The sequence below is a fragment of the Papaver somniferum genome, chromosome 5 (assembly GCF_003573695.1).
Source record: "Papaver somniferum cultivar HN1 chromosome 5, ASM357369v1, whole genome shotgun sequence".
Classification (NCBI taxonomy): Eukaryota; Viridiplantae; Streptophyta; class Magnoliopsida; order Ranunculales; family Papaveraceae; genus Papaver; species Papaver somniferum.
In genome coordinates, this window is record NC_039362.1 from 168578490 (window position 1) to 168604437 (window position 25948).

The 25948-nt window shown below is 35.6% G+C and overlaps 1 protein-coding gene and 2 pseudogenes across 1 annotated transcript; 2 read left to right on the plus strand and 1 right to left on the minus strand.

Moving 5' to 3' along the window:
• Positions 1-5403: 5403 nt before the first annotated feature.
• Positions 5404-5515, plus strand: LOC113284753 (annotated as a pseudogene).
• A 2628-nt stretch (positions 5516-8143) lies between these two features.
• Positions 8144-10092, plus strand: LOC113278102 (annotated as a pseudogene).
• Positions 10093-11826: 1734 nt separating this feature from the next.
• LOC113278103 (AT-hook motif nuclear-localized protein 25-like) lies at positions 11827-13050 on the minus strand. Its single transcript, XM_026527030.1, has one exon. The coding sequence runs from the start codon at positions 13042-13044 to the stop codon at positions 12136-12138; it is 909 nt and encodes a 302-aa protein (XP_026382815.1). The 5' UTR covers positions 13045-13050; the 3' UTR covers positions 11827-12135.
• Between the last annotated feature and the right edge of the window lie 12898 nt (positions 13051-25948).

Sequence of the window (25948 nt, forward strand, 5' to 3'; positions counted from 1 at the left end):
TAACTAGTGTACATAAAAAAAAGGCACATATTATATAAGAATTACCAGTGCACAAAAAACACAAAACAATGCATATAACATGGGTTTAAACTCGTACGAATTACTTCAAAAACTATAAAGTCGGTTTGATTCGTAAAACTTAATTGTTTTTTCTAGTGTTAATATTTCAAGCCAAACTTGAAGGTCAAGGACTGCTCACCAAGCCCAAACCCAAGTAGATATTTGGGACTTGGCGCGCTGAAAAAAGAATGCCGAAAGGTAATCCCGGATAATTAGAAGTCAAAAGAAATATAAGAAGGTTGACCAAAGGAGTCAAAAGTGGCTTTAGGGAATAAAAATAGTAATTTAGTAAATACTGAGTGGAAGAACAAGTGTAACTGTGAGGTAAGAAAGAGAAGATTATACATAGTAAATGGATAACAGTTGAGAAGGGATCTTTTTTGCCATTTTCTCTTCTCGGTAAATGGGTGTAGTTATGTATGATTCGGATCAGTTACTTTTACCGTATTTACCCTATCACATAGGTGAGTTCACTAGGATTTTGTTTCTTCTCTAGTAGAATCCATGCAGGAGCAACCAGCAACTCGGTGACTGTGCGCTCTCCGAGACAAGTGATGATCCAAAATACTTGCAAAGACAACAAAAAAGAGCTAGAAGTGTGTGTTCTGGTCACTGAACTCGCAGCATAGGGAACATCATCATTGACACCTGAAGCAACAATCGTGAAACTGAAAATAACTGCGAACAAAGGCGTCAACTCATCCAAGCAAACCTTGTAAGACATGGAGAAAAAGCTCTAAGGTCATGTTCAACGACAACAAGAATTGTGAGAAATGGTAAAACAAACCTAAGAGCAAGAGACGAGTCTGAACAAGCAAGGAAGGCGGCCGAAAAGTCACAATAAGGGAGAGTCCTCATTCTGGGTTATCCGAAGATGCAATCTTCGGGTACTTGGAAGTGAATTATCGCAATAGATATCAATCGGCAGATCCTCCGCACCAGGCAGAGGCAATGAGTTACCCGTTTCTGAGGAGTACACCTCATCAAAGCTCAAGACATGTATTGAGGAATGCGAACACCTAGACCATTTCTAATGGTCATTCCTCTAACAAAACCTTTGTTTAAGGAACTTCCCAAGTCACTGGTTGAAACCGCCTTCACGTGGTACAATAATCATAAACTAGGAAGTATACCCTATTGGCCAGCGACGGTGCAAGTTTTCATGAATAAGTTTTATACTATGAAACTACGATCAATTTGGAAATTACGCAAGTATACAAAAAGGTTAACAAATTCATTACACGATTCTGAAACCTTTCCTTATAATCCATGAAGAGTTCGAAGATGAAGTCTTCATGGAAATCTATGAAAAGGCGAGGCTACCAAGTACACCACTTCTTTTTTTTTTGTAATAAACTATATCATGCGAAAACCTTGTATAATCTTATCGATAATACAACGACTAAAAATTACTTCAACAAGTTATCTTGGATATAATCTATCAATCCAATTAAGATACATATTATGGAATCAATCCAAGATATTTAATTAACGTACTTTCATTATAAAGATAAATAATATAATTTGAACTAAAGTAAATAACATAAAAACACAAGATTTTGTTAATAAGGAAACCTACGTGGCAGATTTTTTAAGGAAATAGTCCGATTTTGAATACTTTCATAATTAAACCCGAATTTTGAAACCCACAATTTCGTGTAATTGAGACTAACTAAACTATCCCATGTTCCCTAGTTTTCTCAGTATCCATACGCCTAAAACTAACCTCGCCAATGCAAGTGAATCATTTAACAGAATCCACTGCCAACTGTTGCTTTACCCTTGTAAATACTTCTGCAATTCAACTCTTTTAGAACGTCTTACAAATAACAAGAAATCAAACTATTTATTAACCATTCAAATCCAATCACAAATACCAAAGATATTATATGATACATTTTGAGTTAAAGATCTTTCTTTTAGGTATAAGACACCAATATATGGTTATCGAAATAATCAATCTTGATTTAACAAGTTAGATTTGCAAATCAAATAACTTATCGATCTCTACAAGATTTAAGTTTATCAAAGATAAACAACTTGTTTTCCCCAGATAATCGAGTCACGCAGATAATCACGCCAAGATTAGAAACACAAAAGAACTCCAACTCTTCAAAGTCGTCAATCTTCTTAATCTTCAATAGTAACAACTTGCACTTGATTCCCAAAATGATTTGTCTCACATAATAGAGTCTTTTAACTCTATCAACAATTCTATCCCACAAATCCGGAATCAGTTAGATCTGCAATAGTCAATCTTCAAAGTCTTGAGCGTGAAATATCAGAAGAGAAGAATCATGGAATAAACAAAAATTTATCTAGAAGATAACTATACGAGTTAGTTCAATGACAAGTAATGATCAATGAAAACTAAATAATAATCTAGTTTCGACCAAAACTAAACATATGGCTTTTTTATCCTAAAAGAAGACGTTAATGCATAAGCGCTTTCCTCCAGAATCAACTCATCACTGTGTTGAGTTAACAATAATGTCATACAAAGTGTAAGCCGACATAGTATATAAAATTACAAGCTCCACTATATATATAATCTTATGACCAAGACTTGTTTGGAAACCAAGAAGCCTTAATTTCGAAATTGTGAAAGATATTTAATTAATACCAACTCAGAATTTTAAGGAACTCTATATATTTTTTGATTTTATTAACTAAGTATTAAAAAAAAGTTGAGATCAATGATTCACATATATATTTTGATTAATATGTTAATATCTAGTCTACCCAGTTCTAAAAAAAAAAAAAAAACTCAATCCTCTGAATACCAAAATCTACCAGACAAAACTATTGAGTAAAAAAATCTACCAAATTAATAGTTAATTCCTACTCTAAACATATTAAAAAAATTAACAATTAATTCCTACTTTAAACATATTAAATAAAATAAAATAAAAACATATTAAAAAAACAAATAATTAACAATTATTTCTAGTGTCATACAAAGTGTAAGCCAGCACGAGTCTGTAAAATTACAAGCTCCACTATATATATAGTCTTATGATCAAGACTTGTTTAGAAACCAAGAAGCCTTAATTTCGAAAATCTGAAAGATTTTTAATTAATACCAACTCAGAATTTTAAGGTACTCTATATTTTTCCGATTTTATTAACACAAATGTTATAATATAATCTTAGAATATATTTCCAAGTAATAAAAAAAAAGTTGAGATCAATGATTCACATATATATTTTGATCAAATTTTCGATATCTAGTCTACTGAGTTCGGGAAAAATAAAGAAAAAAAGAAACTCAATCCTTCGGATACCAAAATCTACCAAATAAAACTATTGAGTAAAAAAATCTACTGTTTTCCGGGACATATTGAAATAAAATTTACCAAATTAGCAGTTAATTCCTACTCTAAACATATTAAAAATAAATAAATAATTAATTCCTACTCCAAACATATTATTAAAAAAAAAAAAAAAAAAAACGTTAGAAAACCTGCCTCCTATTCGAAACTTAAAAAGAAACAACTCAAGTTAGTTGCCCGAGGTCTAATCACTAGTGAGTAAAATCTAGTACCTCATGTACATTATATAATAGTCGCTCAATTCCGTATAACAAGAATGGGTAAGAATATTAGGACCTGTTTGGTAAAGTTTTGAAAAACAGTTTTCAAAAATAGTTTTCCACTGTTTTAAAAACATACCCTTTTTCCTTGTTTTCATTTTCTAAAAATTGTTTGGTAAACTGTTTTTGAAAACAAGGAAAACCAACTAAATCGGATCAAATGTAAAGATTCGTCTAAGAGATAGTGATATTAGCCATGACTCACTTGCAGTCATTCCCCATCTCTTACTTTGTTCTGTAAAGAAGAAAAGAATAAAGAAAAGAAAAAAAAGAGAAAACACAGAAAACAATAATTTGTTGTTTTCATTTTTTTGTTTTTAAAAACAGAAAACAGATAGAAAACATTTTCTGAAAATGTCCTTACCAAACGCGTTTTCTCCTGTTTTCTGTTTTCTCTGTTTTTAAAAACAGAAAACTGTTTTTGAAAACTATACCAAACAGGACCTTAGCCTCAGGACATTTTGCAAAATGCTAGGGGCCTGAGCTTGAATTAGCTGGACAAAACGTACAATAATTCATGATTAATGGTTGTTAATTATAATTAGCTGGATTCAACATTCCGGTTAATCAGCGACAACATATGACTATCTGTTCAGCGTGTATGTCAACCAATAACCCTACACATGACTCTTTTACTTTTTCTTTGTTCCTTGGACGTTGACTTGATTTGAGGCTTTCTCACTTGCCATTTATGCTCAAGCAGTCGAGCTACAAGTTTAAGCTTGAGTTATCCACTTTGTGGTTAAGGAAACGACCAAGTCATAGAAGTATAACCTTCTAAAAATGCATGTTAGGACGATCTCGTTGACAAGTAATGGCCTTAACATTTGATGATAAGGGTGGGCGAATGGCATCAAAATTTTCTAGTTAAAAGTCTTCTCCGGTCGCGGTCAAGTGAAATAGACCACCCAATCGCGTTAGGTAGGGGTGATTCCAAGAAAATGATTGGAACACCGTGTAAATCTAATTCTTTTCTCCGCCCTTAATCCTATTTCCCTTTCACTATTTTTTTTTTAAAATATCCCTCTTTTGGATTTATTATTAACTTAATAGCAATGATTTGGTCATGTTAATCACTTGCTCAAAACTTACGGTCTTACCCTCTTTTCATCATCTTTCTCGGAAGTTAACACTGTTCTAAAGTTGGCATCTCATTTTCCAGCTCTTTCCCTATATAATGCACACCCCCATCCTCTTATAAGTACACACTTTTTTTAACCTAAGAAAAATCATCCAGCCATATTCAACAATCCTCAGCAAGAGAACTACGAAATTCAGAGATTGATGAATCAATTAATAGATAATACAGTTGTTTGTCGACGACCATCAAACAGAATGAAAGGGTTCAGACTAAACTCTAGAAGAATCACAGTTTATAGATTCCGCGTAAAGTTTTTAAACTTTATAAGGCTGTTGAGTAGATGGAATTTGATCAAGTCTTCTTGTGGACAAGCTTTAGACTCTCTAAAGAAAGGTATTGTTATCAGCAGAAGAAGCACCAGCAGCAGCGGCAGTAGTAGTTATGTCAGTAGTCGAAGAAGTTCAGCGTCAGTTCAAAGCAGACACAGTGATAGTAGTCGGCGAGATTTAGCACCGATAAAAAGTTCTTACTGTCGTTCGAACTCGTTTTATTCAGAAGCAATATCTGATTGCTTAGAATTCATCAAGAAATCAGCAGCTCTTTCTGTTGATCATGAAATCTCAGTGAGCCGATGATGATACAGTAAAAGCTAAGCAGATTCAGCAAGATAATCCCTCCGTGGACATCCGATAAAATTGGAACGATTTACAGAAGATTAGCATGGCCCTTGCACAAGGATGACAGTACGGACAAATCCAGGATTCAGCAAGACGGATATTTTTTTTTGAAGTCTATTACGCTGCTGTGATGTTATGGTTGCGGGTTGTGAGTCAAGTTGCTCCACCTGTACCTGATGTAACGTAGCATCGACTCAACCGTGAGCAAGTCTATTGGATTCAGGGGAACGACGCGTATATTTTTTATTTTACCGTGCATATACTTCCGTTTTTCTTGCTATTTTTGCTTTTCAACCTTGTGTAAGCTTTGGAAATCTATAGCTAGTGTCATAGTGTGTACTTAATGATGTACAGAAATGAAATGATGTTTTACAGACTATTTCTCATATCATTTTCAAACGTTTAATTAAGTCCCATCCCATATAGTACAAGTTTTATTTGGTTTGAATGATGGATGCAAACTTGGATTATAAGTAAATAAGAAACATGATAAACGTTAAGTCCCACCCCGTGAGACATGCGGTTTTGGAGTTTATAGTGGAGTGTTAGGTTTTTATCTAATTAATTGAATTCATAATTCAAGTGACACAGTTTACTTGACTCTCTTAATCGTGGAAACGAGAAAAAGGGGTTGGAAAAGAAGTTTGAGAGCAAGGGAGGACTACATGATTTGGTTATGTTGATTCAAACTTTTCATGAAGTTGAGCTTTCTTTTTGACAAAACCAGTAAACTTTATGACTTTTTAATGCAATGGAAACATATAATTCCCATTTTCACATTATAGTAACCCAATTGATATAACAGTTTATTAGTTAAAAGGTTTTTTTACCTGTTAAAATAATTCAAGAAATCTTAAGCTACTATGTCCCGTATCTCTTTGATTCCAATGAACTAGACAAGTTTTTGCCAAAGCAGTACAGATACATTGATTTTACCTGCGATATTGTTTCCATTTAATGCCGCAGATAACGGACATAACTCATAAGCCATAGTTTAACATTGCGTAATCCCTAGCTTGCCTCTCATTAGGAATACACTTCTCGTGCAACATCTGTAAATCCAAAGCGAGGGTCGACTCAGAGGGAGCTAAGGATCACAATTGCAACTCTAAATTTGCTCAGTTTGTGAAATCTGTTGCTTGTGAGAGTCGGGTTTGGAGTTTCAATCAGTAAGGAGGTTGGGACTAAGGACGGTCAAGCCCAATAACTAGCAAGAGATCTAAACGCCGCACCCATAATGATTTTGCCACCCCTTATAGAGAGTTGGTTGTTGAGACCTAAATTGGGTGCCTGCTGATTTTGAATCCAAAGCGAATCATTTTGAGACAGAAACCTAACAAACAAGAAAAGAAATAAAATAAAAAAACTAAACCCGTGGGGATTAGGTGGGTTACACATCCGTATCACCAAGGACAGGAACATTAAACAGATTTATTGTCTAGACCAGACAAAAACATAATCAAGCTGTTCCTCATCATCAATTATACTTCACTTAATTAATCATAGTTTTAATCTATTAAAGAAGTCTCTTTTAAGGGGTTGCTTTATATGTGCGATTCAATTTTAAGTACAACTTTGCCTCAATAATGTACTTTGTTTAAGTGCTGGAAAAATGGTGATTTGTAGCCTTAATTACCAACCTAGTGAATCCTAATCTTTTTCATCTTGTCTATTGCTTCAAATCTCAATCTCACCATTTTGCTCCCTCAGTTCCTCTGATTCTGGAAAACAAATACTATTATTTTTTTTCATTTTAGCCTAATTTTTTTGAAACAGTCCCAAAAATCAAGATGCCATGTTGAAGAGGGTTTAGACAGCAAATGGTATTTTTTCCTAGGCTTACTTACGCATTAGAAAATCTTGTGCTGTATTAGTTTGTCAACTCACTACTACATTGTGGAAGATCACTTGCTGGAGTGGTTGGAGATGTTGGCCTGTGTCACTAGTGGGCAGAACGTAGAATTCATGCTAAAAAGTTGGTGACATTGATACGGATACCTGTGTCGGGGTTCATCCAGCCAAAAGTTTGCTAAAGATCGTGCTGCGCACCACACGCATCCTAAACTTGTTTAGATCAGATCAGAATCAAGTAATCAACCATTTCTTTGGCTTCAAAGTAAAAGAAAGGAACATTTTTAATGCCAAGTCCAGAGTTGCAAATCTCTTAGTGCATGCAGCAAAATCCATTCTTAAACTCGCAACATCGTCATCTAGCTGACAAGAAAAGAATATGCATGATGCAAATATAAATAATTTGGTACCAAATATTATTATTTTAGTACTACCAAATTCTTTTCTTGATTTTCTGATATCTCTGTTCCTTTGCAGTGGTTATACACCGTGTGCATATAAAAAATAATCATTTTTCAAATTTCCATTTTTTTAAAAAAAAGTTGGCTTTTCAGGTGTTTAGAAAACATTATTTTTCTTATATAAAAATATTTTTTTGGAACCTTGCTTATCGACAGAATCACAATAAGAGATAGGCTGTTTAGGGCTTTAAGCACATGAGCAATTACCCCCACTTCACCATAATAGCTTATTTGTTATTAATCGTAGCAATTAGGAGTTTATGAATATTAATTTACATTTATAAAAAAATAAAATTGATAAAGCTTAAAAAATAAAATTGTAAAATTATTAAACATAATTTTCTAACAGAAACCATGTTACCGTTAACCCTTTGGTTCAATAAGGAACTTTGGCGCCAAAAACAGTAAAAGGAGGGAAAGAAGAGCGCCAAAAAATGAACAAAACTCTAACAAGAAGTCGATATTCAAAGATCATAACATCTCTAAAGAAAGCAAGATCACGATCATTCGTAAAAATGTTTTCATCACTGTCTTCACTACCTCAATCTCAATTACCAATTCCACCTAAAAATTCCCCATCCATGAACACTAACAACAACAATATCCAAATCTTAAAAACCCAAGTTTGTATCATTGGAAGTGGTCCTGCTGCTCATACTGCTGCAACTTATACATCAAGAGCTGATTTAAAACCCATTCTTTTCGAAGGGTTTATGGCTAATGATATTGCACCTGGTGGACAACTTACTACTACATCAGAAGTTGAAAACTTTCCGGGCTTTCCTGAAGGATTACAAGGATTAGATCTTACTGATCGCTTTCGCAAACAATCTATTCATTTCGGGACCGAAATATTTACGGAGACTTGTAACGAATGTTGATTTCTCTACTACCCCTTTTAGAATTTATTCAGATTCTAAATTGGTTGAGGCTGACACGGTGATTGTAGCTACTGGTGCAATTGCAAAGAAATTGAAGTTTCCTGGATCGGAAGTGTTTTGGAATCGGGGGATTTCAGCTTGTGCTGTTTGTGATGGGGCAGCTCCGATTTTTAGGGATAAGCCGCTGGCGGTTGTTGGAGGTGGAGATTCAGCAATGGAAGAAGCGAATTTCTTGACTAAGTTTGGGTCTATGGTTTATATTATTCACAGGAGGGATACGTTTAGAGCATCGAAGATTATGCAGAAGAAGGCTGCAAGTAATCCTAAGATTGAGGTTGTTTTGAATTCGGTTGTGGAAGAAGCTTACGGAGATGGGCCTAGAGGGGCTTTGGGAGGATTGAAGGTTAAGAATTTAGTGAGTGGGGAGAAAAGGGATTTGAAGGTTTCCGGTTTGTTTTTCGCTATTGGACACGAACCTGCAACTAAGTTCTTAGATGGTCAATTGGAGCTTGATCCTGATGGGTATATTGTGACTAAACCTGGGACAACGGAGACGAGCATCCGAGGGATATTTGCAGCTGGAGATGTGCAGGATAAGAAATATAGGCAAGCCATTACTGCTGCTGGTACAGGTCAGTGTTTCTTTCCTGGAACATTGTAGTTTTGTGCTTATGCTGTAAGAATTTCTGTTACCTAACACTAAGAACAAGATGTATTAGTTAATATTTTCATCATTATCTCGCTCGCTCATTTCACTTCATTTAAGACTAGTTCTGCAAGGATATCAACTGCTATATGTAAAGTGTTTCATGGTGCCTAAAAATCTTGCATTATTCTTCTGATCTAATCTACTGCAATTTACTATGGCCCTGGTTGGATTAGCCGGTTATAGACCTTAGCCACTGTTTTTGCGCACAGTTATGTAGTTTTTGCTATTTCTGCCAAATTCAGAAATGATAAGCAATGCCTTTAAAGTCATATCTCAAATTTACTATTGAACAAGGTGCAACTTTTAGTCGTTACATAATGAATTGCCAATGTACAATATGATTCAGCTTGAAGTCTTGAAGAGTTCATTTTTGACAAGTCAGATTGCATATTCATTTCTATTCTGGAAGGGAGATGATAAAGCAACCACTTTTTCGTTGGGTTAGCCGGTGGCGCTTGTCTGACAGCTTAATCACCCTTTTGTCAGTTGTCACATTGGTCATACAATGCCCTGTTATTCTTGCTGTGGAACCAAACTTTGAAAACCACATCACCTTGGATATTCTAGTCTGAGAGTTTCACGATATCAGGTTTGGTGACATGTGCTTTGTTGGACTTACAATAACTATGCTTCTACAGGATGTATGGCAGCTTTGGAATTGGAACATTACCTACAGTAGAATGGATGTCAGGATGGGAAGACAGATTGACCATCTCTCTGGACATACTCACTCCTCAGCTTCACTGGGAACTCATCAGTACACTGTTGATTTAGGCACGAGTGGAGACGCTACATTTGTTAAGTAAGTTTCTGCAGATTTATTTGGTTTTGGTGAAAAGGGCACTTCCTAGAAAGTCATCCATGTTTCATGTGTATAATATACGAGGTATTGAGGATGTTAACTTCTTGGTGCACCGAGTCTTGCTGTATACTTAGTCCATGTGTTTCTTCTCACATATTAATGATTTTATTACGAGTTTACAACATTTAGAGTAGCTGGTTGTTCTGGCAGGAACAATTATAGGCCGAGCAAAACACTCACCATAAAAATAGTTCTAATCCACGCTTATAAGCTCTTATCATATTAAGGCACGCGCCTCGTTCTGTATACAGTATATAGCATTTATCCACGCTTTCATTTGGCTAATCAGTGGCATCTGGAAACTGACTTACATGCACATAGCCATGCTTATCTGATGAGTTCCACGCTTTCATTGACAGCTAAAGCTAGATAGAGAAACATCAAATCTTTAGTGGAAGTGTCAAAACGATAAAAAACAAGAAAATTTTACTTAAAGAAGATGTGTTGAAGCGACTGCCGAATTGGCTCAACTAAGTAATGGATCTAATTGTCACTTGAGTGCTGTCTTTTAACCCTGCTATGCCGGTGAATATAGGTGTTCATTTCAGATCCTGAAGTAGAAGCCTACAAGTAGCATATGGATTATCAGTGCGTTGCTTTTATTCTCTTCCTATGTTTTATTGTGTTTGTACTATTTTAGATAACAAGTTGATTATCAAATCAATAAACAATAAGAATTTTATTTGTCTGTAGTTCTTTCAGTGGGAATTTATCGAACGATTCTCTGGTTTTCTTCTTTTAAGCTCTAAATTAATTGAATAGAGACTATATAAAAAGTTTAGTGTTGCAAAAAAAAACATATAGAACTGTGCATTGCAACAGGAGCCCATACCCGTCGTTATTTTGTCGCCATTAAAGCTAAGAACACCAGTGATTCTCTACAGATAAGTTAAGCAACGTCATAAGATCTTTTGAAAATGCAGTTCGCGAATCCTCTTTGGACTGTTGCACCAAGGCACGCTATTATGCAGTCATGTGCAATGGAATATCATTTACACTTCGCAGGCAAAACAGTACTTGGTAATCTTTAAGGACCAAAAGATGCATAACAAAAGCAGTATTTTGGTACTTGAGAGCGTATGGCAGTCGCACTTGAATAAAAGCTTTAGGATTTCTGCTAGCTCTAGGCAAACAAACAAGTGGATGAAATCTCATGTATTGATCTCATTCATGGCCTAAAACTGTACAGATAACATTATTAACTTATTGCAGTAATATAGTTGTGTCCAGAAACAACAACTACTATATTATGGCCATAATTGGGAAAGGTAAAGAATGAATTGCAGAAGACAACAAAACCCCAAAGTTCCATATGAAAAATCCTAGCTTATTGAGTTCTTTTTTTTATCTAGTTTCAAGGTTGTTCCAAAATTCCAATGTATTCTTCCTGTCCATTGTTCTTTTCAACTCTTTGGGAAGTGGGTTATCTTTTCTCTTGGGAGAAACCAGAAGCTCTTTGGAACACTAATTCCTCTTTATGCAGAGGGAGAAACTAACAAACAAATGGCAAGAATTTGCAGTTTTGGTTCCTTGAATCACCATTTTTGTAACAGCATTTTTTTTTTTTACCAATACATTTTGTTAGAGCAACTGACAATTAGATGGACTGTAACGTTTGGTCAGCATTGAGATGCAGAAGTAATGCAATTAGATGCAGAAATAAGACCCATTTTAACAAGAAACAGAGATTCTGAATTAAAGCCTAAGTTGAACATTAAGTTCAAGTTTTCCGAGTACTAGTTAAGTTTAAGCATAGAGACATTAGAAGACAACTAATACTGTACTTGACAATTTCATCGGTAAGAAAAAGAAGAAGAAAATTCTTCTCCATTGCTCATATTACAAGTATACAAAATGAACCCCAAAAGTATGATGAAAAATGAAGCTTAATAACTAAAAGCATAAAACAGTATCTACTGTTTAAACTTCATCTCATCTTTAACTAGATATGTATTCTTTCATCAAAAGTTAGGTCTAACAGCATTACCATTTCCGTTGCCATGACCCTTACCACCACCACCGCCAGTAGTACCCCATCCAAAAAGATCACTTGTTGGAAACTGATAATTCCCTCCCAAATTTTGAAATGAGACTCCACCACCGCCGCCGCAACCACTTCCAGTAATATCAGACGATTGTGATGCGGTTGGTTGAACAGATTTCTCAGGTGATTCCTTCTTCACCTTTTCTTCATCCTCTTCCTCTTCCAACGGCAATCTCTCATACGTTGCATTAGCAAACGACGCCGCCATCAAAACAACCGTTCCTGAAGCTACCAGTGGTGACATAACACTACCTCCCACCACCTGCCCTTGCCCACCTGCCAGAAATATTGTCAATCCACCGGAACCAGGTGGTGCAGGAGGAGGAAGCACCGTACCAGTTAAAGACAATATCTCAAACCTTCCATTCAACGTAACAACACTTCCCGGTGGAGACGTGGTTGCTGGTTGCCTCAGAGTTACATTAACAACTGTTCCACTACCACTGAGAACACAAACCCCTCGACCTCTTCGTCTAGCATAACTCGACATACTCTCAATGATATCAGCTCCAGCAGTAATTTCTAAAATATGTGATCGAAGAGAATTGGGACTATCACGGGTAATAATTATAGGCGGTTTGGGTTTGTTTTTTGAGCCTGGTGGTCTTCCTCTAGGACGACGGCTACTGGATCCTCCACCTCCTGAACTTGTTACAATATCTAAGTCAGTATGTTGATTTTCTTCATCACCATCATCAGTAGGGGAGCTCATTTTGAAAAGGGTTTGGCTCGGTGGTTGTTGTGATCTTTGAGGTAGTTTCACTGGTGTAATAAGCTGTCGGTTTACATACTGAGAACCTTGGCTTGGTTTTGATGAACCCTCCATTGTTAACATCTAGCTGATCTTTTTTTTTTCTTCTAAAAACTCACTCTTTCTGTTTAGAAATCTAACAAACAGATAAACCTCATTTCTAAAGACTGCAAGTCAAACAATCTTCAATATGATGAACAGTAAAGCTAAACGGATATATATTGAAATTCACTTTCAAGGAAGCAGCAGTAACTTTTGAAGTCTTTTTATGACCCATCCAAGCTGGTTTCCATGGGAATAGTAGCTTAAAGGTGAAAATAGAGAGAGAGGAGGTGATGAAGGGTTGGGGGGATGGATGAGATGAGGGAGATTGAAAAAGCAGAAGCAATTTAATAAAGGAGAGAAGAAGAAATAAATCCTCGGTTCAGGTGAAAGGAAAAAGTACAATTAAATAACAACAAACTAAGCTACTATACGACAAATTTTAATGTCTAGGGGTCTAGACTCTAGAGACTGTGTGAGGGTTTGTAAGTGTGTTAACTGTGTATGGTTAGCTTGGTCAATCAAGGAAGATAATTACGGTGTAATTGTCGTTCTCAGGGACAGTCTAGACTGCAGAAGATCTGTAGCTAGTCACAAACCAAAATCCAGTTTGTGAAAAGAAAATCCACTTGCAAAAATCTGTACGACTTCATTGAAACATATGTGTGTTATATCGAAGATACTCACCGGAACAAGACCCAATGTCTGAAAGCGGAGACACCAAACTATAATCTGTAACGTCCATGGAACCAAACTATAGTTACTATCAGCGGTCAAAAATCAAAGTCCAGCTAGTGGTCAAAGCCTGTCAGCTACTCAGTTGTTGTGTGCTTTTCTTTTATTTTTTGGTTTGGGATCCGCTGTTTCTATCAGAGAATTCACGGAGATACCAACCCCTTAGAGCATCCACAGTGGCCGAGTATAACCAAAAATTTGGGATGAGATCGTAACACAGTGGGACGGAGTAAATATCAAATCCCAACCAAAGATCAAATATGGTCGCGACCAAATCCCAAATTCTAATATAGTCGGGCGTAAATTTAAAGTACGCTTGTTGTTGGGCGTAAATTTAAAGCACGCTTGTTAACGGGCGGAGATTTAAATTACGCCCGATGAAATTTTAATTAAAAAAAAAAAAAAAGAATGAGGCGGACTTTTAATGTCCGCCTGATGAAAGTTACAAAGAAAGGGGCGGACTTTTAAAGTCCGCCTGATGAAATTTACAAAAAATGGGGCGGACTTTTAAAGTCCGCCTGATGAAATTTTACAAAAAAAAAATGGGGCGGACTTTTAAAGTCCGCCTGATGAAATTTTAATCATGTACCGTTGCGTCACAACACGGACTAAACCCAAATTTTGGTCTTTTTTTTGATCTTTGATCTTTGGTTTTGATCGCACCACTGCAGTTGCTCTTAGTCCATAGGTTTTATTTGTTGAACCACCTACTCAATGTAGTTGATATCGGCCATCTCTGATAATATCGGTTTCAGTGTTTCACCGAGATGTCAATGTTGTCGGTATTGGCCGATATTTTACCGGTATTCACCGAAATATTGTATCTCGGTACTCGATCGATATTCACCGAAATCGATATTGACTACATTAACTGCATATTAGCAATGATTCAGGATGCCTTTTCAAGCTGCCTTTGTGCCAGGAAGACAAATCGCGGACAATATTTTGATTGCCCATGAAATAACCCATGCTATGAATTAAAAAAAAATAAAAAAATATTGAGGTACCAAGGAATTAAGATAGATATGAGCAAGGCTTTTGAACGGGTTGAGTGGACCTATTTAATTAAGATTTTCAAGAAAATGGGGTTTCCTGACCACTGGTGTGACCTCATTTACCAGTGTATTAGTACTACTTCCATCTTGGTTCTCTTAAATGGCTCGCCTGGGAAAGTTTTCAAACCTTCTAGAGGGCTCAGGCAAGGAGACCCCCTCTCTTCATACTTGTTCATTATCTGCGTGGAAGTTCTGTCTCGAATACTAATAAACGTCGAAAACAAAAAGCAGATTACTGGAATTAAGATAACAAAAACCTGTCCTTCCATCACCCATTTACTCTTCGATGATGATATTCTGATTTTCACCAAAGCAGAACTTCGTGAATCCAGGCGCCTCATGCAGATTTTAAATGATTCTGGAGCCTTCTCTGGTCAATTAATCAATTTGGATAAGTCAGGAGTTTTTCACACCCCTAATCTGCCACCTAAGTTTAGCAGAATCCTCACCAGGACCTTGAGAATGAAAAAAATGAATTTAAAGGAAACCTACCTAGATACCCCTCTTTTCTTCCAAAGGTCTCATCACCTAAATTTCACCAACTTAATAGCAAAATTCAAAGCTAGGCTCAAAGGATGGAAGGGTGTTACGCTAAACCAGGCTGGAAGGTCTGTGCTTGTGAAAGCCGCACTACACCCGATCCCGATATACCAAATGACATGTTTTCCTATCCCAGCCAAAACTTTAAAGATAATGACGGGATTTCAGAGAGATTTCTGGCGGGAAAAAAGGAAGAAAAATAAGAATTCTACATCAAAGGGTGGGGAACGGTGAGAAAAACTACAAAGAATGGTGGTCTTGATTTCAAAAATCTTAAACTGGTAAATGAAGAAACGCAAACAAAACTTGCGTGGCGACTTGTATCTAATCCTCAAGCCCTTTTGGCTAAAATCTATAAGTCTTGCTACTTCCCATCGACTTTCCCAGTAAGGGGAAAGTATAAAAAACATGGTTCTGTTACTTGGAGTTGAATCAATGAGGGACTAACCAAACTTCAACCAATATATGGGAGCATAATTGGATCCCAGAAGCGAAAACGCCTCTGCTCGCCCAGTCCTAACAGGACACATCGGAAAGATTCTTGGAGATTGGCGAATTATGGGATCCTGTAAGGCGTGACTGGAACATAACCTTGTTGGAAACTATTTTCGATCCCAATACTGTCACTCTCATCAGGTGCATCCGACCTCGGCTGGATCGTCAAAATGTCCTCCGTTGGAGCCTTACCAAGAATAGGAAATTCTCAACTAAATCCATCTATGAGGCTCAAGAAGGTACGGTGGAAAGATCCCAAGTATTGAGTCTGTTAAACAAAATTTGGAAAATTAGGTCTACCCCAAAGATAAAAATCTTTCTTTGGAAATGTGTTTCCAACTGTCTCCCCGTAGGGGGGTGCTAGCCTACAGAATGACAATAAAGTCTGATAAGTGGCCTATGTGTAATTCGACTAGAGAGACGGTTTACCATCTTCTTATGGACAACTCTTTCGCGAGAGCCGTTTGGTTTGGCATAATCACGGCTACTAGAGTTAGAAATGACAGATCTTTACGAATGAATTCTTACTTGGTTCTCTAACCCTCATGATTGGGACGATCCTATGACTGAATGTGCAGTTGTCTGTGGCATAGTGGTTTGGAATATATGAAAGGCAAGATGTGATGTAGTCTTTAAAATATTGAAACCTACACCGATGGAACTGATTAGTATCATAGAATCTGAGATAGTAGTTCATAATTCGATCATCAACAAAGGCCCCAAGAGTAATACTAGGACAGCTAGAGGAAAAAAAGAATAAGGAATGGAAACCACCGCCGTTTGGGAAAACAAAAATTAACTTTGATGCTTCATTCAAGGAAGGGGACTTAACAATGGGTCTGGGTTTCATAGATCGGAATCATTCAGGTGCTTTTGGAACATCAACATGTATTAAAACACTTGCAACATAAGCTCTCATGGCAGAATGTTTGGCAGCAAAGGAAGCAATCAAATGGGCAACTTCAATCAATCTAACACAGGTAATTTTGGAAGGGGACAACCAAGATGTCATCAATTATTTGACTGGAACAAAGGACGATTTGGATTGAGAGTGTCAAAGAATTTTGGAAGAAGTCAAGACTATGGCTAGTTCGTTCATCTATTATCAAGATGCATACCGGAAGACTGGGAAATGAAGTGGCAGATGCTCTAGCCAAGGAAGGACGAAAAACATGACCAACAACTTACACTCCAACAAATATCTCCATGGCTCTTTTAGAATTATTAAGTAATGACTCAAAAGTTTATTTTCAATTCTGATTATGTAACTCGCACAACATCGACGAACAACATTATAATATAAACTCTCGTTTTGCCTAAAAAAACAAAACGCTACCGCGGATATAAGTCGCCATTTAGACACGAGGACTTAAGAAACTAGGACGCAAATACGATATAAACAAAAAAAAAATCTAGTGCATAAGTAAACACATACATTGATGTACAATCTACATACTAAAATTTGGGGTAACAAATACATGTGGCATCATTGATACGGAGTATGTCTTATGCGGCGATGTGCACGTCCAGGAATCTGACTCGGAAAAGTCCTCAGTCACACCAACCACATAGTCGTGTCTTGCTATATGAACCACTCGTTAGAATGTAAGTGGCTGCTTCACTAGGTACAAAATAACCCCTAAATATTATCAATCGTCTATTCTCTAATTTAAGTAGGTTTTTATCTCAAACTTACATGCTATTCCGTAATTAGTCAGTATGCTTTCCAGGTGAACATAATAAGAGTTAATTAATGTTTGGTATTTTGGATTTGTCCAAGGTTAGTGTTTAGTCTAATATTTATTCAGTTTTTCATTTGGTATTTAAAGTTGAATTTAATTGATTCCATTAATATTTTTTCTTCATATATTAAACTAGATAAGTGTGCCGTTGTACTTTTTACTTTCCTTGCATTACAGAAAAACCTTCGGAGAATGATAAGGAGAAACTTCGAAATTGGTTTTGCCATAGTTATGGCAAACATGATCGTGGCTTCCTTATCCAAACAACGAATCACATCTCCTTTGATACAGTCGACACCAAAAGTACCAAAATTTCTCTAATTCACTACCCTTCAAATCCGAAATCAATTCAATCAAAATACCAACAACAAAAATAACAAGCCCAGCTCTAAACCTAAACTTTCCCCACTTAACAAAATCAGAACAACAACACTTTTAGCAGTAATTCTATGTCATAAGACATCAAAAAAGTAGAATTACTTCATTACAATTTTATTGTACTATTAATCATAGTTTAATTCCTCATACTTATGGTTACTTTAGACAAGATTTACTACATGGCAACTTCATGGATGCAAGAGATGCAGATATTTGGAGAGAAATTAAATAATGTAACGATACATCATCAAACAAACAATTACTTTTTCTTGATCAATTCCATAATTATTGATAAATCTTGCCGATTTTTTAATCCAGTATCCGGTCATTGTTCACCTTTTTTGTTGGTTAATTATATTCCACCCTTAGCTAATCCTTCGTTAATTCAGTTTTAATATTACAATGAATTCTAGCTTCATTAGTTGTATCTTTATTCACTTTACCAGCTTCATCAGATATTGACTTCGTCATCGTTCTTCGGCTTTTGGAAATCATACCCATTAATAGATTCTTGGTCTTCGTCGGATGCCCAATATCATTTACTAAAGAAAAATATAATGTATCAACAATGGTAGTAGATTTTTGACCTATTATTCATAATAAAGTTCTTGAAAAAGAGAGGATACCAAGTACACCACCAATTTTTACGTTCGTAACCTATATGGACAAACTTTTACAATCAATAAATATATATCAGCAGAAAAGATCTTTGTACCTGATTATAAAACAAGTTCCTTGAATGGTCCCAAAATCAATATCTAAGAAGAACCTAATATGTGTCAAAATTGTACATAAACCGAATTCCAACAACAACAAGTCTTGCAATCTGTTACACGAGTTCACAAGAGCAGGTGTTGTAAGGTTTTATACAGTTTGAGCTTAAGAATATTATAGGTTGTTTAACGTAGTGCTTGTGATAATTTCATAAATAAAATAAATAATATAATGCCGAAAAATAACACAAAACACCAAAAAAAATGTTAACAAGGAAAATACAACCTTGTAGAAAAACCTCGGGACATGGTCCAGTTTGCACACCACACTGTATTAAGCCGCTGCAAACATTATCCTACCATCAAATTTCAGACTAGAATATAGTTGAGACCAACCGACTATCTGAGAAATTGAGCTTCAGTCGTGCTCCTTACGTCTCTGAATTCGACATGATCCCACGCACTTGATTCCCTTAGATGACGTCCTTTATAGCCCTAGGAGTTTCTTCATCGGAAGTAAAGAATTTTAACTATTCTGCCTCTAACAAATAACCTTCCATCATAAAGATATACAACCATTTAATGGAAATTTTTATGCTTATGAGGTATCTTTAAGGTAAACAAGGTATCAAGCAAACCTTCACGATCAACATAGCTTAATCTATTCAAAAGGTTATAGAGATGCCTAATAGATTCCATCTCACAAGATCAATCTAAAGATATGTAACTACAAGGAGTTCATCGTTTATGACCTTGTAGTTTTATAAAATCATGATGTAAACTTGATTTGGATAGATATTGTAAGGTAGAATCAATTGGCATCTTTACAACCTTTTACAAAGATTGAGCCATAATTGTTTGAGATTTAGTTGACATCTTTTTTACTTGGAGATCTCTCAGAGAAAATAGATTTCCATTACCTTGATTGAAATATATCTTAAGGAAATATAATAGGTGTCATGTTGGAGGCAGAATAACACTAGTCTTTCAACAAGAATTGTGGAGAAGCTCCTAGGCTTGTAAAGCACGCCAGCTATGAGAATCAAGTGCATAGGGTCTTGCAAGATCCAACAGAGGTAAGGATCACAACTACAATTGAATGACTTGGAGGCTATATTCGGTATTTATTATATTTCGGTTAGGAATCTGATATTATGCTTATGTATGTAGAGACTTAATATAATATGGTGTTCGAAATCGACGAGGTGCTGGGGTTTTACTGATATACCGTAGGTTTCCTCCCTAACATAATTTTTGGTGTCTTGTGTTATTTACTTTCTGATGTATATTGTTTGTTTTGTAATTGAAATATCAAAATAATATGTTAATCAACCTAGATAATTTTGAGCTTGATAGTAACGATCCTACAAGACTTACTCTTGTTTAATTCCGATTTTGAAATATATACTATATAAGACACTATATTGATTAAATTCGGATCTTGGAGATTCATGTACATACTACGTCGACCTTGTTAATACAATCAAGAACAATGATCTTCTTTGTTGAGACCTAAACATACTGATTGTACAGGGATTGTCCATACAAATCCAAAAACGAAAACGTTGGTGGTGTATTAGAACCCTCTCATTTTCAGCTACTGTCCATTACTAGAGGTTATATTACTTGAGATTTGTCACTTGGTCATGTATGAAAATTGTTTCATTCTCTAGTCAATCATGTTTTGTTTGGTTTGTTATGACTTGTAATCTCAGGACTAAGCACCTAAATTCTATTAAAAAGGAAAACTAATATATCCATATTGAATTCTACGAAATATGAATAATGAAGAATCACCAAACAAATACTCAGGATAGCATAACAACAGAAATCCTAATAACCTTAGAAGCGTCTAACTGAGTGAGAAGTTTAGATGACCGAAATATCTGTATCTGTAGTGATGCGAAGATCAGGTACTTGGTCCCGTTTCTTGCACACAAGAGTGATTGAAGGATGGATGTTTTACTAGTATTGGTTGATGATACTTGATCATACAACGAATTGTGACAAGCAAGGTGCCCCCCCTAATTTACCTCGACTTGACGTCAATGGGATATCTATCGCAAGTTTAGTCGTGTTGCTTAATGAGTCCACAGGCATGCGCATATCCTCTCTGATCAACTCGTGAGGCCTCTATAATATCCTATTGAGGTATGTCGTGTTAGAACTTCCACAATGGTACAAAAATATAAGTTATACCCAATAATTTTGCACATTGAGAAAAAAATAGGAAAAATATGTGTTTTGATTTCTTGGAAATTATATTCATGCCACGAACAAAATACTAACAAAATTGAAAGTTAGAAAACTTATCGGATTAGGTTGGTCGTGGCAAGGTACTTCTCTTTTTTTCAAAGAAAATTCATCCGCACATATGGTGCTTACGGTTTAAAGATGTCATATCCTATATAAAACAATCACGCCTTGTAGAAAGAAGCAGTATAATTATACTCAACCGACGAATGTTGACAACTAATGCACTCTTAAAAATGACGCTGACCGTTGACTACAAAACTTGTTCTAAGCTTTTCAATCTTGTGCTAAAAATGAAATCGAGAAATGAGTTTAGAGAGAGGAAATGGTGACTCTACAAAATGTCTCTTTATCCATAGGTGACTGACCATGTATAATGGTGACTCTCATAATACCTATTAACTAAGTATCTTATGAGAGAATAGGCATGACTCTGGTACACGTCTTGATGTTTTAGATTTCAAAATAATTTTACTCATATAATAAATTTGACCCAAGATTCCAACAGAAAATGCGGATACAACTATCATATGAATGTGAAATTTGACAATTTGGAATGGGTTCTGCTATGTATAACAAAAACGTATTATTGGGATGTAATAAAAAGTTTTGAGGGTTGTATAGGATTAAAATATCTTAAATATAGATAGGATATCAATTAATCTGTAGCAAAAGTCAATAATACCCTTTAATTAGTTTTATTAACTTATTACCTTTCCTCCATAAATAACCTAAAATTAATTTAGAACCGAAACCAAAATCTAAATCTAATTCACATTCTTTCTCCCCTTTTCTTCTCCAACTTGTTTTATTTCCTCTTTCATTTTCTTCTTCAAACGACGACTAATGGTCGATTTTCAAAATTATTCATCGCCGATTACACTCTTTTTATAAAACAAAATGAGGTTTAAGAAGTGACCAAAGATAATAATCAATATTGAAAAGAAGGTAGACATGCATTATATCCATCATCAATTGATTCTCAATTGTACAACACCATACATAACTGCCTTTTTGCTTAGGTAGACAAAAATAATCTTGTTTCATCATCAAATAGAAAAATGATGAATCTGATTGCAGTTATTATGTGACACATATGGAAGTCCAGATACAATAGAATCTTTGAGAACAAAATTCAAATTCCCTTTATCATTATTCAGCATATTCATAAATTTTGTCAGGAAAATCACATAAGCATTCTTCACAACAATATGCATAATAGGAACCCTATGGGTATTTTTAATAACAACAAAAAAATATTAGCATAATCCTCCAAATAGATGGCTGAAAGTTAATATATATGCTTCAATTATACCAAATACTAACTTTGCTGGTAGTCTCTAATTGTTCGCGGCTCTGCAGGTGGATTTGTGGAGGCCTTGGCCTACACAGTAATATCTATAGACATAGATCATGCAAAGGCTTTGAGTCTTCTTCAAGCCGCTAATTGGGCCAAACATGGTGACTACAAAAGTTTATCATCAAAGGATATAACAAAACTATTATGAAGAGAGCTAAAGATAACAGTAAGTACAAAGGAAGATGGAATGATAATCATCTGATGCAGGAATATAGGTCCTTAACTAAGAGTCTAGATAATGTTTGAGTGAAGTTTAGTCCTAGAGACAACAATCAAACTGCAAATGCTCTCACCAAGTTCGGTAGAGTCGATAATTGTAGACAAGTTTGGAAAGAGTCACCTCCAACAATGATAAATCAAATCACTCTCAAAGACAGATATGCAATTGAAGAGAGTGAGGAATCTAAAGGTCTTAGAGACTACAATGTGTCAAGTTTGTTTGCAGTTTCTGGTTTGAATTATTGAGTCTGTTTGTAGAAAAGTTTTTATTAAGATTTTCTTGTTTTCAGTCAGGTTTGTACCCTTTTTTCAGGATCAATGAAACTTTTTTTCTTTCATAAGAAAAAAACTCTTACAATCTCACTGTAATATACTTAAAACTGATCAACCCAATTTTACTTTGGATAGAGATTTATATCTTTTAAAAACCTACGTAGTATGTTATCCTAATAGAGGAGAAGAATGAAAGCAAGGTGCTTTAGTGAGTGTTAGTTATTGGAAAAATATTTATGAAAACTTCTTAGTGACACCAGTAACACTAATAACTATGATGAAGTTGATTTGTTTCGTCGATTTGGAGAGATATGCTGAGAGTTGAAGAATATATGGCTTTACTTAGAAGTGAAACTGATATTGAAGTCCTATCTCAAGCTAGAAAGGAATAAAGAACGTGGAAAGGTTTAAATTTCAAATACAAAGATCATCTTTGCATCCTCAAGGACTTTTTCATACATCGCCGGGGATATTATAAAAAAATAAAAAATTGTAATGCGGGTCAATTGTATAACGGGTTATAATTTGGTTTAGTGAACCTCTCATATACCTCCGACTCTTGTTTTCTTAGGAGTCATCATTTTCTTGTAGAAATCACGGTATTTCCATAGTTCGCCCAGTATTTTTTACCTCATATAAGTGCATACGTCGATACAGTAAGTTTCAGGCCCATTATGAATTCCAAGTTGTTCCATAGCGACATGGAGACCACAATACCCATCGCCAAGAACATCTTCGGTGGCTTCAATATAGTCACAAATAATACGCGGAAAATCCTTCAAGTAATCTTCATATATGATGTATACATTACTCTTGATTCTACCATTTTTCATCCTTATGGGGTGTTTTCACCAATCCTTTTGGAGTACGATGTTTTCTTATTAATGCCTTTTAGTCATCGTTTATTTTAATTCATGTCAAATTTTGATGTTGAGTAGAGTTCGTAAGAAACTAAGATTGTTGAAGTTGAACTTTCGTGGGATGGAAGCTCGGGACCTTTTTCTTTAACATCTCTACGGCTAGGTCCGTTTTCTTCCATTTTACCTACGTTTATTAGTAGGTGCACCTTTTTCTTTAACATCTTTCTGTTGCAAGTGTTCAAATCCAGAAAGATTACTTCGATTTGAAGCCGCCAGTTTTGAACCAATTTCTTCGATTCTTTCCTCTCTTATTTCATTTGTAGTTTAAGTTAAAGTGAAAAATCGGGGGTCTAACAACCACACCCAATATTTCGCTTAGCAGTCTGTATGGACAAACTCCAATATACTTTCAAGAGAATCAACTAGACAGTCAGACTCAATCTTCAGAAAAGTATATCAAAGAGTTTATATCTCAATTTCTCATTTCAATCCGAAATCAAACAAATAGGAATTTGCGAGCCCGATTGAATAAGAGAAATAACTTGGACGGTATCACAAACAAATATCCAAGTGTTAATCAATTCAATAAACAACCCAAAGGCCGAATTCAAGAAATGATTGATCTTAACACACAACCTGTGATATTTTAATTATATAAACAAATATAATGCGGAAAAGAAATAACACGGACACCAGAATTTTGTTAACGAGAAAACCGCAAATGCAGAAAAATCCCGGGACCTAGTCCAGCTTTGAATACCATACTGTATTAAGCCGCTACAGACACTAGCCTACTACCAATGAACTTCAGACTGGAATGTAGTTGAGCCCTAATCAATCTCACACTGATCAAGGTACAGTTGCGCTCCTTATGATTCCGAACCCCGACAGGATTCTACGCACTTGATTCCCTTAGCTGATCTCACCCACAACTAAGAGTTGCTACGACACAAAGTCGAAGACTTGATAAACAAATCTGTCTCACATAGAAAAGTCTATTGAGATAGATAAATCTGTCTCCCACATAAATACCTATAAGTTTTGTCCTGTCTTTTGATAAATCAAGGTGCACAATAACTAATTGATAAACCATACTTATATTTCCTAGTATTATCAATCACCTCACAATAATCTTAATCGTATGGAAGCAAAACAAGATATTGTGGAATCACAAACGATGAGACGAAGATGTTTGTGACTAATTTTTATCTTGCCTATCGGAGATTAAATTTCGAGCAAATCTCAGAGAAGATAGTACGATAGAAATCGACAAGATCAGAACACACAACTACAGAGAAAATAGTTGGGTCTGGTTTCACAATCCCAATGAAGTCTTCAAGTCGTTAACCTACATGGTTTTGAAAAAAACCTAAGGTTAAAGGAGAATCGACTCTAGGCAACTAGTATCACACAGGAGGTGTGGAGATTAGGTTTCCCAGTCGCCATTACGCATACCAAGGCTCCCAGACTTCACCTGACCTTGCCAGTATGCATACAGGTATGCATACTACACCGATCTTGGATCAACATATATGCAAGTACGGATACTATGTATATAATCCAATTAAGGTTAAGTGTTCTAAACTCCATTTAAATCATTGAAACATTCTTAGAAGACGACAATAGATGTCTCACACGAATTATTAGCATCAAAGAAATTTTCAAGTGATCGAATGATCAATACGAAACATTCCGAGTCTACATCAAATGACTGTCTCACACAAATCATGTAAGATGTTACTAGACGATTATCACATGATCATATTTTGACTTTCGTCAAGAATATAAGATGAACTTGGTTAAAGCGAAAGCTTACCAACACATATTTCGAGAAATATGTAAGCGAGTTAAACTCAGCTCGAAATATCAAATGTGTATAAATCGAATACTATATAGTTATACGACTTTTTTCTCAAGTAGGAGATAGAGTAGAAATAGAATTTCCGAGTGATAGATGAGTTTCAGTCTCCACATACCTTTTTTTGATGAAGTTCCACAAACTCTCCTTATTAGTTTTTCGTCTTCAATTGATGATCGCTGTGAAGTCTAAAGCTCAACTACACAATCTATCCTAGTCCGAGACACCGCTATAAGTAGACTAGAAATCAAGACTTATAGTTTTGATCACTAAACTTGACAAACAATCTTGAGATAGCAACGCTTGCGAGTTCGACCGAGCAATGCTCTAACAATCTCCCCCTTTGTCAATTTTAATGACAAAACTATCAATACATATGGATTACAAAATAATAAAAATTTTGTTGCTTCTCATCCAAATGCTTGATCTCCTTGGTTCTTCAACATTACTCGAAAT

Coding starts and splice junctions, on each gene's coding strand:
- LOC113278103 (XM_026527030.1), bottom strand. CDS start 13,044: ATGGAGGGTTCATCAAAACCAAGCCAAGGTTCTCAGTATGTAAACCGA.